Source organism: Melanerpes formicivorus, unplaced genomic scaffold, assembly GCF_026170545.1.
Source record: "Melanerpes formicivorus ecotype bairdi unplaced genomic scaffold, bMelFor1.0.p_v2 SCAF_2282, whole genome shotgun sequence".
Taxonomy (NCBI): Eukaryota; Metazoa; Chordata; class Aves; order Piciformes; family Picidae; genus Melanerpes; species Melanerpes formicivorus.
The window spans coordinates 22,002-34,744 of NW_027144633.1; the positions used below are offsets into that span (position 1 = coordinate 22,002).

The 12,743-nt window shown below is 65.2% G+C and overlaps 1 protein-coding gene across 1 annotated transcript; it reads left to right on the top strand.

The window, feature by feature from the left end:
• Positions 1-327: 327 nt before the first annotated feature.
• LOC137461465 (homeobox protein aristaless-like 3) lies at positions 328-12,582 on the top strand. The gene is given in 9 exon segments (XM_068171193.1): positions 328-577; positions 4,965-4,996; positions 4,998-5,103; positions 5,106-5,215; positions 5,217-5,264; positions 10,689-10,751; positions 12,263-12,355; positions 12,357-12,404; positions 12,406-12,582. Coding segments are annotated over 9 exon segments (927 nt in total).
• Positions 12,583-12,743: the final 161 nt, after the last annotated feature.

Below are 12,743 nucleotides of genomic sequence, written 5' to 3' on the forward strand. Positions count from 1 at the left end.
GCTGGGGAGGGAAGGGGGGGGGGAGGGCGGGGGTGGTGGTGTTTCTTCTCCAGTCAGACCCACTCGGGAAAGGAAGCTTGGGGCTGGTGGAAATTGGGATTAGAGGGTTAAGGAAGGGGATGGAGGACACACGTGACTGGCTGTGGAGTTGGGGAAGTGGGCTGGGGGGGGGTAGAGGGGGGGTACGGGGGTGGGGGGGTGCTTGAGCGATCCCTCCCTTCCCATCCCCACCAGCCACCCACCACCCCCCCCTCCTCCCCAGCCCCCCGCACAAAATCCGCCCCCCCCTCCACCACCTCCCCTTCCCCGTTGCATCCAACCTGCGGCATGGAGGCACCGGGCTGCCCGACCTTCCCCCCTCCTCACCGGGCCGGACCCCTCCCGGGGCTCCCCCGTTCTCCAACCGCCTTCACCGTGACTCCACCGGGACTGCCTCCCCAGTACCCGCTGCCGCTCAGCCCCCGCCCGGCCCGCTGTCCACCCGACAAGGCAGAGCCTCGGTACTTGGGGGTCACCGGCCCGGGCCCCGTCGCCCTGCCCGTCCATGGGAAGCCGTTCTGCCCGCCCGGGGCTGCAGGTACCGGGGAGAGCGGCGGGTGGAGGGCGGGGGGGACGACACACCGGGGGCCGCCGGCCCCCTCAACCTCTCCCCGCTTCCTTCTGTTTCTCTTCCCTCTTCTCTACCACCACCCGGGGGCCTGATCCTGCCGCTGCCCTCCGAGCAGGGAACCTCTCCCCCGCCAGCCCCGATCCCCCTTCTCGACCGTCTTATAGCCGATACTCTTCAGCGAGGCGGCCGCTGTCGCGATATGGCCCCGTCGGAGCAGAGTCCGTCCGGGCATCCCCCGAAGAGAGCCGAGGAGCCGGCTCGGTGCTCCTGCGTGTCGGGCAGCCGTGACTGTGTCGCGACGGAGACCGAAGTCTCCGAGGTCGTTCTCGAAACGGAGCTAGAGAGACTCGGTCCCGCTGCCGCGACGGCGGGGACCGGCCCAGGCTGAGCAGCGGCGATGACCGCCGAGGATGGAGCCCGTTACCGGCACCGGGGAACGGAGCCGTTGCTCGGAGGAGGCTGGAGAGGCTCGTCCGGCCGCCGCTGCCCGGGACGGGGCCTCACCGGGCAAGGACCGAAGGCAGCTACCGGCGCTATGGCCGCACGGACAGGCCCGGGGCTCCGCTCTCGGGCAGCACCGAAAGTTCCCGGCCGGGATTTGCAGAGCTCGGAGCTCCCCCGTGCACGGTTCTGGGGGTGCAAAGCTCCCGGTTCTTTCGGTGCACGGCTCCCCGGGGTCTAGCGCTCCCCGTTCTGGGCTTTCAGTACACCCAGTTCCCCGGTGCAGGGTTCCGGCGGCTCCATCGCTCTCAGTTCTCGGGGATCCAGCATTGCCCGTTCCCCGGTGCACGGCGCTGGGCATGCAGAGCTCCCCGTACCCGGGCATCTAGCATTCCCGGTTCCCCCCGTGCAAGGCTCCCGGCTCCCGACGGCTGCAGAGCTTCAGCGCTCCGGGGTCACACCGTTCCCCGGTGCCCGGCCGGGGAGGCCGGAGCGCAGGGTTTGCACAGCACAGAGCTCCTCGGCGCACGGCTCCGGGACTCGATTGCTCCCGGTGCACGGCTCTGGAAGCGCTGAGCGCTCCGGAGCTCCAACCCTCCCCTGTTCCCCGGTGCACGGCTCCCGAGTTTGTCCAACGCTTGCCGGTTCCCCGGTGCACAGCCCCAGAGGTGCAGCGCTCCCGACCCCCTGCTTCACAGCTCCGGGGGGGGGGGATGCAGAGCTCGGTGACCCCCGGAACACCGATACCCGGCTCCGGGGGAGGGTGAGGGGGTCTCCACACCGGCTTCCCCGGGGTGTCTCCCCATCGCTTCCACCGACCGAGCAACACCCGCCGCTCACCTCGCACTTTCCCTCCTACGTTAGGACCGTCGGGGGCTCTGGCCGGGGCTTTCCCCGGCCTCATCCCATCCCTCCGAGGCTCCCCGATCGCAAGGGCCTTTTATTTCTCTCCCCTCCACCTCCGACACCAAAGCTTTTCACTTTAATGTAAGAAGAAAAAGGCAGCGCCGTGGGTTAATGGGAACCAGGTGGAGCCCAGCGAAGCTGCCCCGCTCCCAGCTCGGGGCGGGGGGGAACAGGTAGAGAAAGCCCCGGAGGTACCAGGGACACCGACTCGGTGCCCTCCACCGCTCTTACCTGCTGCCGGTGCGGCGGTGCCGATGCTGCCATCGCCGGCGGTGCCTTCGCTTGGTGGTTATGGTGGGGAGGGGGTGGTGTGAGAGGAGAGGAGGGGGTCTCTCTCCCCCAATTCCTTTCGGTGCCCCCCATCCCCTCCCTTTCGAGCTCTCCCTTTCCCTTCCCGGTTAACCCAGGAATTTTACAGCTGTTCCCCAGCTGCCTCCCTCCTTCCCCAGCGCCGCCAAATCTTTCCGGGGGGGGGTTGGGGGGCGTGGGGGGTCAGCTTCGGAAGGATTTGGTAGGGGAGGTGAAGAAAACCAAACGAAAACCAAAAAGGGGGTGGGGGGTAGGGGGGAGAGAGCATTTTTCTCTCTTTCCTCTTTCCTCCCCCCCTCTCATCCTCTTTGTCCGCGTTTATTTAGCTACACCCCCGGATCCTGCACCCTTCCTGACTTTTCCTTCCTTTCTTTTTTGGGGGGGGTCAGGGATTGGTTTGTCTCCCACGCCGAAGCCCCGCGGGTCGCTCGGAAATGCGGCGCCTTGGCTTGAAGGGGGGAGGACAGTGAAAAAAAGCCCCAAATCTGATCAATTTCTTTTATTTTGGGTCATTTCTCTTTTTTTTTATCACTTTTGAGGTTGTTGTTTTGGGGGGGGGTGGGTTCTTTTTTGCCTCCCCTTCGCTCTTTGGTTCGTTAATGTTAAAGCTCCCCGGGGCCCGGCGGCTTTGAGCCCCTTCGGAGGACAAAGCGGGAAGGAAACAGCAATTTAGCCTCATCCCTTCGACCAGGCTCGTACCCAAGGCCCGTACCGAGAGGAATCACATCCCCCCCAACCCCCCCACCCCAGACCCCCGCCCCCCAACCGCCCCCGGATCCCATTTTGCCATTAATTCAAAGCAGCTGGATTGTGACTCTTGGCTGCGCCTTATCCCCCCCCCCCCGCCCCAAGCTGCCTTCGTTAGGGACCAACCCAAAATCCAAACCGAAAGCTGGGCAGCCGTAGGAGCTGCTTCGAGGGGAGGGGAGGGGGGGGAGGCACAAAGCCCCCCTTAGGTTGGTGGGGTTGGGGACCCTGCTCCCGCTGGGATGTGACGGGGAGGGGTCTGGGAAGGAGGATCCATCCCAACGGAGCTATTTCCCCCTCGCCGGCTCCCCAGCGCTGCGCCCTGCCCGAGGTCAAGCTGTGGGCCTGATCCTGCCCCGCCGAAGGGAGCAGAGGGCTCCACCTGCAGCGAGCCTGCAAAGCTTCAGGGCTGGTGCTGCTTGACGGGGGGTGTGTGAAAGCAGGGCTGAAAACAGCGGTTTGCAGGTTGTCTCCTTCCTGGGTGATGTCCCTGGGTCCCCCCACACACCTCAAGCTGTTTCCCCCCCACCCCCCCCCAAAGCTGTTCCCTTCTTTGATTCCCCTTTGATTTCCTCGGGGTCCCCAGCAGCACCCAGCTGGAGTCACTGAGCTCTGTGTGCCCCCTGCCTGGGGGGCGAGCAGCCCTGCTGGGAGGTAAGAGGTGGCCTCTGCAAGGCGAACCCATTGCAGCAGACACCCCAAAGACATCCCAGCAGTGAGGAGAAGGGGGGGGGAGGGAACCCCCAGAGTTGTTCCTCTGGCTCCTGCAGGGAGGTGAGGACAGGGAGGTGTTGAGTCAAAGGAGGTGGGGGGTGGGGGGGTTGGGTTTTCCTCTCCTTTCCAAATGGTTTCCTGAGAGTCCCAGAGGCAGGGAAATGCCGGCACAGGAACAGGCAGAGCCCCCCCTCCCCCCGCCCCGGAGCTGCCTCCAGACACGGGGAGCTGAATGAGAGCCCAGTGCTGGGGCAAGCCAGGGTTACTGGTGGAGCTGGTGTCCCTGCCACGGGGGCTGCTGAGCGGGGGGGGGAGGCTCAGCCCATGCTGGGAGGGAGCAGGGAACGAGGGACAAGGAGCTGAGGAAGTCCCTGAGCGCCCTGTGCTCGCCTTCTGTGCTCCTCCTCATCCATCCCCCAGCAGCAGCATCCAAGAGGGTCTCGGAGTGGGACCCTCAGCCCTGGGGCTCTGAGCAGGCACTGCTGAGGTCACTCCTCGAGGGCTGAGGGCAGTTCTGGGCTCCTCATTCCAAGAAGGACATTGAGAGGCTGGAGCAGGGCCAGAGAAGGGCAACAGAGCTGGGGAAGGGGCTGGAGAAGAGGGCTGGGGAGGAGCAGCTGAGGGGAGCTGGGGGGGTTGAGCCTGGAGCAGAGGAGGCTGAGGGAGACCTCATTGCTCCTCTGCAGCTCCCTGAGAGGAGACTGGAGCCAGAGGGGGCTCCAAGACAAGAGAAAATGGCCTGAAATTGCCCCAAGGGAGGTTCAGCTTGGCCTTGAGGAACAATTTCTTCCCCTTGAGGGTTGTCCAGGCCTGGCCCAGGCTGCCCAGGGGCAGGGGTGGAGTCCCCCAGCCCTGGAGGGGTTTCAGAGCCCTGGAGCTGTGGTGCTGAGGTTTGGTGGTGCCCTGGGGCAGGGCTGGCTTGGACTTGGTGGCCTGAAAGCTCTTTCCAGCCCAGACCATTCCGTGACTCTCTGCCGTCCCCGGGGGTTGCTGCCTGCCCACAGCTCCCCCACTGAGCAGGGGGTTTGCCCTCCTGGGGGTGGGTTGGACCTGCTGCCTGCCCCTGCCCAGCCCCTCTGCCCTGCGGCTGGACCTCACCATCTCCCTGGGGTGCCCGAGAGCAGGGCTGGGGCTGGCGGCTGGGAGAGCTCTTGGCTTCATTAGCGCAATTAGCGCCATTAGCGGCATTAACACCCCCCCCTCTTGTGCCCGCCCCCCACCTCTCCCCCCCCGCCAGGCAGCGAGAAGGGCTGCAAAGGAGGGTACCAGGGCGATGCCCGCAGCCTGCAGAGCCCCCTTGAAAGCGCCAGAGGAGCCGAGGTGCCCGCTGGCAGCGCCCGGCCTGCGGGACCGGGGGGTGCCCGAGCTCCCCGAGCCCCTGGCAAGAGCAAGAGCAAGAAGAGGAGGAACAGGACAACCTTCAGCACCTTCCAGCTGGAGGAGCTGGAGAAGGTCTTCCAGAAGACTCATTACCCCGACGTCTACGCCCCGGGAGCAGCTGGCACTCAGGACGGACCTCACCGAAGCCAGGGTGCAGGTACAGCCGTGGGGCCCTGGCACCGCTCCGGGGCTGGGCACAGCCCCCCCCGGGTGGTGCTGGGCAGAGCTGAGGGATGTCTTTAACTCTCCTCCGGGCGGGGGGTGATGGCAAGGTAGAAGCTGCTGGTCCCAGGGTTATGCTGAGCCCCAGAGGGGAGATCCCAGCCCCAGGATGCAGCTCTGCGAGCTCCCTCCAGCGCTCCCCTTGCCCCCTTTGCAGCGCCTAAGGGTTGGGAAGAGCCAAGATCTGGGAGGTCAATGCCAGCCTCCCCCCCACCCCCGCCTCAGCGCCCCCTTAACGTGATCCCCTCTGCCTCAGCACCTCCTTAACGTGATCCCCCCCGGCTCAGCGCCCCCTTAACGTGATCCCCCCCCACCTCAGCGCCCCCTTAACGTGATCCCCCCCACCTCACCACCCCCTTAAACGTGATCCCCCCTGCCTCAGCACCCCCTTAGCATGATCCCTGCCCCCACCTCAGCGCCCCCTTAACGTGATCCCCCCCTGCCTCAGCGCCCCCTTAACGTGATCCCCCCCTGCCTCAGCACCCACTTAACGTGATCCCCCCGCACCTCAGCACCCCCTTAACGTGATGCCCCCTGCCTCAGCGCCCCCTTAACGTGATCCCCCCAGATCAGCACCCCCTTAACGTGATCCCCCCGCCTCAGCGCCCCCTTAACGTGATCCCCCCACCTCAGCACCCCCTTAACGTGATCCCCCCTCCTCAGCGCCCCCTTAACGTGATCCCCCCCGCCTCAGTGCCCCTTTAACGGGATCTCTGCCCCCGCCTCAGCGCCCCCTTAACGTGATCCCCCCCCCTCCTCAGCACCCCCTTAACGTGATCCCCCCGCCTCAGCACCCCCTTAACTTGATCCCCCCCTCTTCAGCACCCCCTTAACGTGATCCCCCCCTCTTCAGCACCCCCTTAACGTGATCCCCCCCGCCTCAGCACCCCCTTAACGTGATCCCTGCCCCCGCCTCAGCACCCCCTTAACGTGATCTCCCCCTCCTCAGCACCCCCTTAACGTGATCCCCCCCCGGCTCAGCGCCCCCTTAACGTGATCCCTGCCCCCACCTCAGCGCCCCCTTAACGTGATCCCTGCCCCCGCTTCAGCGCCCCCTTAACGTGATCCCCCCCCCGGCTCAGCACCCCCTTAACGTGATCCCCTCCTGCCTCAGCACCCCCTTAACGTGATCCCCCCACCTCAGCGCCCCCTTAACGTGATCCCCCCCAGATCAGCACCCCCTTAACGTGATCCCCCCTGCCTCAGCACCCCCTTAACGTGATCCCCCCTGCCTCAGCACCCCCTTAACATGATCCCCCCTCTCAGCACCCCCTTAACGTGATCCTCGCCCCCCCCCCCTTCATCATTTCCAGCCTCCCTCCCCACCTCACCCCCACAGCCCAGCTCCCTGCAGCCCAGGACCAGCAGCTATGGAGCTGCCATCCCGGGACAGGGGTCTCCAGGGACTCAGCATGGAATGGGGTGGGGGCAGGATGAGGCCCTCCCCCCACACACTCTGCATCACTCTTGCGTCAGGGCAGTGAGCTCCTTCCAGAGGCATCTCTGTGTGGTTTGAGGCTCCCAGGGAGAAGAGGAGGGGTGGAGGAGGCACCCAAGAGGGAGAAAAGCAGAGGCAGGCTGGCACTGGGTGCTGGCTCCTTCAAGCCACCCAGGCCTGGGTGCTGCCCCCCCCCGCTGTGGGGCAGGAGCTGGGGACAAGGCACAGGCAGGGGATGTGCCCCCCTGAGCCTGCAGCCCCCACAGCCTCTGAGCCTCCCTTTGGAATGGGTTTAGGTGAACTTGCCCAGGACCAGGAGAGTCCTGTGCTGAGCAGCCCAGCACCAGGTCTTCCTCTCCAGGAGATGCTGCTGGGGCCCTCACCAGCCCAACTCCAGCTCCATCCCACCCAGCCCCATCCAGGGCATGTGCAGGAGGGTCCTTGTGACCACTCCAACCCCAGTCCCACCTCCATCCCTAATCCCATCCATAGGACATGCAGGTGGCTCCTTGTGACCTCTGGGAGAGGCTCCTGGAGCCTTCACCACCCCAACTCCAGTCCCAGCCCCGTCCAGGGGTCATGCAGGGTCCCTGTGACCTCAGGGAGATGCTGCTGGAGCCTTCACCACCCCAGCTTCAGTCCCAACCCCATCCCTAACCCCATCCAGGGGAGATGCAGGTGGCTCCTTGTGACCTCGGGGAGATGCTGCTGGGGCCCTCACCAGCCCAACTCCAGCTCCATCCCACCCAGCCCCATTCAGGGACATGCAGGAGGGTCCTTGTGACCTCCAGGGGATCCTCCTGGAGCTGTCACCAGCCCAGCTTCAGTCCCAACCCCATCTAGAGGACATGTAGATGGATTCTCATGACCCCTGGGAGCTGCTGCTGGAGCTGTCACCACCCCCCAACTCCAGCCCCATCCAGGGGACGTGCAGGAGGCTCCTTGGGACCTCTAGGGGATCCTGCTGGAACTATCACCACCGCAGCTCCAGTCCCAGCCCCATCCCTAACCCCATCCAGGGGACGTGCAGGAGGCTCCCTGTGACCTCGGGGAGATGCTGCTGGAGCCTTCATTATCCCAACTCCAGTCCCAGCCCCATCCCTAACCCCATCCAGGGGACATGCAGGAGGGTCCTTGTGGCCTCTGGGAAGTACTGACATGGAGGAGGGTCCTTGTGACCTCTAGGGGATCCTGCTGGAGCTGTCACCACCCCAGCTCCAGTCCCAACCCCACCTAGAGGACATGCAGGAGGGCCCTTGGGACCTCTGGGAGATGCTTCTGGAGCTGTCCCCACCCCCAACTCCAGTTCCATCCAGGGGACATGCAGGAGGCTCCTTGGGACCTCTAGGGGATCTTGCTGGAGCTGTCACCACCGCAGCTCCAGTCCCAGCCCCATCCCTAACCCCATCCAGGGGTCATGCAGGTGGCTCCTTGTGACCTCTGGGAGAGGCCCCTGGAGCCTTCACCACCCCAACTCCAGTCCCAGCCCCCGTCCAGGGTCATGCAGGGTCCCTGTGACCTCAGGGAGATGCTGCTGGGGCCTTCACCACCCCAGCTCCAGTCCCAACCCCATCCCTAACCCCATCCAGGGGAGATGCAGGTGGCTCCTTGTGACCTCGGGGAGATGCTGCTGGGGCCTTCACCACCCCAACTCCAGTCCCCAGCCCCATCCAGGGCACATGCAGGAGGGTCCTTGTGACCTCCAGGGGATCCTCCTGGAGCTGTCACCAGCCCAGCTTCAGTCCCAACCCCATCTAGAGGACATGTAGATGGATTCTCATGACCCCTGGGAGCTGCTGCTGGAGCTGTCACTACCCCCAACTCCAGCCCCATCCAGGGGACGTGCAGGAGGCTCCTTGGGACCTCTAGGGGATCCTGCTGGACCTGTCACCACCGCAGCTCCAGTCCCAGCCCCATCCCTAACCCCATCCAGGGGACGTGCAGGAGGCTCCCTGTGACCTCGGGGAGATGCTGCTGGAGCCTTCATTATCCCAACTCCAGCCCCAGCCCCATCCCTAACCCCATCCAGGGGACATGCAGGAGGGTCCTTGTGACCTCTAGGGGATCCTGCTGGAGCTGTCACCACCCCAACCCCAGTCCCAACCCCATCCCTAACCCCATCCAGGGCACATGCAGGTGGCTCCTTGTGACCTCTGGGAGATGCTGCTGGAGCTGTCCCCCACCCCAGATCCAGCCCCATCCAGGGGGCATGAAAGGTCCTTGTGACCTCTAGGGGATCCTGCTGGAGCTGTCACCACCCCAACCCCATCCCTAATCCCATCTAGAGGACAGGCAGGTGGCTCCTTGTGACCTCTGGAAGGTGCTGCTGGAGCCTTCACTACCCCAGTTCCAGCCCCATCCCCACCTAGAGGACATGCAGGTGGCTCCTTGTGACCTCTGGGAGATGCTCCTGGAGCCTTCACCACCCCAACTCCAGTCCCAGCCCCATCCAGGGGGCGTGCAGGGTCCTGTGACCTCGGGGAGATGCTTCTGGAGCTGTCACCATCCTAACTCCAGTCCTAACCCCATCCAGGGGGCATGCAGGGTCCCTGTGACCTCGGGGAGATGCTGCTGGAGCTGTCCCTACCCCCATCCCACCCAGCCCCATCCAGGGGGCATGCAGGGTCCCTGTGACCTCGGGGAGATGCTGCTGGAGCTGTCCCTACCCCCATCCCACCCAGCCCCATCCAGGGGGCATGCAGGGTCCTGTGACCTCGGGGAGATGCTTCTGGAGCTGTCACCATCCTAACTCCAGTCCTAACCCCATCCCTAACCCCATCCAGGGGGCATGCAGGGTCCCTGTGACCTCAGGGAGATGCTGCTGGAGCTGTCCCCACCTCAGCTCTAGACCCATCCCACCCAGCCCCATCCAGGAGGCATGCAGGGTCCTGTGACCTCTGGGAGATGCTTCTGGAGCCTTCACCACCCCAATTCCAGACCCAGCCCCATCCAGGGGCATGCAGGGTCCTGTGACCTCGGGGAGATGCTCCTGGAGCTGTCACCATCCTAACTCCAGTCCCTAACCCCATCCCTAACCCCATCCAGGGGGCATGCAGGGTCCTGTGACCTCGGGGAGATGCTCCTGGAGCCTTCACCAACCCAACTCCAGTCCCAGTTCCATCCAGGGGGCATGCAGGGTCCCTGTGACCTCGGGGAGATGTTGCTGGAGCTGTCCCCACCTCAGCTCCAGTCCCAGCCCACCCAGCCCCATCCAGGAGGCATGCAGGAGGGTCCCTGTGACCTCGGGGAGATGCTTCTGGAGCTGTCACCATCCTAACCCCATCCCTAACCCCATCCAGGAGGCATGCAGGGTCCCTGTGACCTCGGGGAGATGCTTCTGGAGCCTTCACCACCCCAACTCCAGTCCCAGCCCCATCCAGGGGGCAAGCAGGGTCCCTGTGACCTCAGGGAGATTCTCCTGGAGCTGTCCCTACCCCATCCCACCCAGCCCCATCCAGGGGGCATGCAGGTCCCCTGTGACCTCAGGGAGATGCTGCTGGAGCTGTCCCCACCCCAGCTCCAGCCCCATCCCACCCAGCAGCACGCAGGAGGCTCCTCATGCCCACGCAGGACCCAAAGAACCTCATCCTGCATCAAAACTTGGGCTAAGCGAGGCCCAGAGGGGGTGGGAGAGAAGAGGGGGCCCGGAGCAGGGCTCTGCTGCTGCTCCCAGAGGGAGGAGGAAGATTCCTGCTCCCCCTGGCAGAGGACAAGCCTGGAGAGCTCGGAGCTGGAGCTCAGGGCTGGCTTCCTCCACACACCTCCAGCTCCCCAGGCTGCTGCGGTTCTTGTCCTGCAGGGAAGATCAGCATGGGCTGGGCAGAGGGGCTGGGAGGGGAGGGGGGAGGTCTTCCTCAGGGGGGGTGTGTGGCTGGGGGAGGGGCAGCGGTTCCCTGCACCTCAGCCTCCTCCCTCCCCCAGGTGTGGTTCCAGAACCGCAGAGCCAAGTGGCGCAAGCGAGAGCGCTTCGGGAAGATCCAGGAGGTGAGAGGTGCCCCAGGGGGATGCCGGGCTGCCTGCCCCCCACCCGCTGCTCTGTGCCCCCCTCTGCCAGGGCAAGGCTCCCAGCTCACTGCTTCCGAGGTCCCCCAGCACCTAGTTTGGCCCCCTGGTGCCTCCCCGACCCTGGGGGAAAGGAGGGGAGGGGAAGGGGGGGAGAGAAGGAGGAAAGCAGGGGAGGGGAAGGGGGAAAGGAGGGGAAGGGGGGAAAGAAGGGGAAGGGGGAAAGGAGGGAAGGGGGAAAGGAGGGGAAGGGGGAAAGGAGGGGAAGGGGGAAAGGAGGGGAAGGGGGAAAGGAGGGGAAGGGGGAAAGGAGGGGAAGGGGGAAAGGAGGGGAAGGGGGAAAGGAGGGGAAGGGGGAAAGGAGGGGAAGGGGGAAAGGAGGGGAAGGGGGAAAGGAGGGGAAGGGGGAAAGGAGGGGAAGGGGGAAAGGAGGGGAAGGGGGAAAGGAGGGGAAGGGGGAAAGGAGGGGAAGGGGGAAAGGAGGGGAAGGGGGAAAGGAGGGGAAGGGGGAAAGGAGGGGAAGGGGGGAAAGGAGGGGAAGGGGGAAAGGAGGGGAAGGGGGAAAGGAGGGGAAGGGGGAAAGGAGGGGAAGGGGGAAAGGAGGGGAAGGGGGAAAGGAGGGGAAGGGGGAAAGGAGGGGAAGGGGGGAAAGGAGGGGAAGGGGGAAAGGAGAGGGGAAGGGGGAAAGGAGGGGAAGGGGGAAAGGAGGGGAAGGGGGAAAGGAGGGGAAGGGGGAAAGGAGGGGAAGGGGGAAAGGAGGGGAAGGGGGAAAGGAGGGGAAGGGGGAAAGGAGGGGAAGGGGGAAAGGAGGGGAAGGGGGAAAGGAGGGGGAAGGGGGGAAAGGAGGGGAAGGGGGAAAGGAGGGGGAAGGGGGAAAGGAGGGGAGTAGGATCCAAGGGGAGGGGTGTGAAGGGGTGAGTGGGATACAAACTGGGGGGTGGGGGGACTCCAAATTGGGAGGTGGGGGTTAGAGAGGATCCAAAGCAAGTGGAATGAGAGGGATCCAAATGGGGGGGGGGGGGTATGGAGATCCAAGTGGAGGGGGATGAGGAGGGTCCAAGGGGGTAGGGAGAGGGGGATCCAGGGAGGAGGATGAGGGGAATCCAAGAGGAGGATAAGGAGGATCCAAGGGGAGGAGGATCCAAGGTTGAGGTTAAGGAGGATCCAAGGAGGGGAGGGGGAGAAGGATCCAAAGGGGGAAGGATCCAAGGGGAGGAGAATCCAAGGGGAGGAGGAGAGTGGGATCCAGGGGAGGAGGGTGAGGAGGATCCAAGGGGAGGATCCAAAGGGGGAAGGATCCAAAGGGGGAAGGATCCAAAGGGGGAAGGATCCAAGGGGGTAGGGAGAGTGGGCTCCAGGGGAGGAGGGTGAGTGGAATCCAAGGTGGGGATGTGAGGAGGACCCAAGCGGGGGAGGGATGCCCTGGTCCCCACCTTCAGCTGCCCCCCTCCCCCGCCCCATGCCGGGGTTGATCTTGGTCCTTTCCTTTCCAGCTGCAGCACAACCTGGGGCCAAGCTCCGGCCCCGGCAGCCCCGGGGGGGTCCTGCCCGCCGAGAGCGTCGCCGCCCCCTGCCTGCCTCCCTACCCCGCGCCCCCCCAGCAGCCTCCCCGGCTTCATGGGCATCCCGCCTTCCCCCCGGCCCCCACCCCGCCATCAGCAGCCTCTACTCCCTGCACGGCCTCCCCCCGCCGGCCCTGGGCACCCCCCCCTTCGACACCCCCCCCGACCACGACTACAAGCCCCCCGCCCTGGTGCCCCTGAGGGTGAAGAGCAAAGAGGCCCCCAGCAGCCTGCTGAATTGGGCTACGTGATCCCCACCCCCACCCCTCCCCCCCACCCCCCCCCCCGCAGGGAGTGACACAGATCATTGTCACCCCCACACCCCCCCCACCACCCCCCAGAAGCACCAAAGGCTTTGGGAGCAGCTTGGGAGGGTCCCCCCCCCACTGCCCCCCAATCTTTCCTGGGTGTC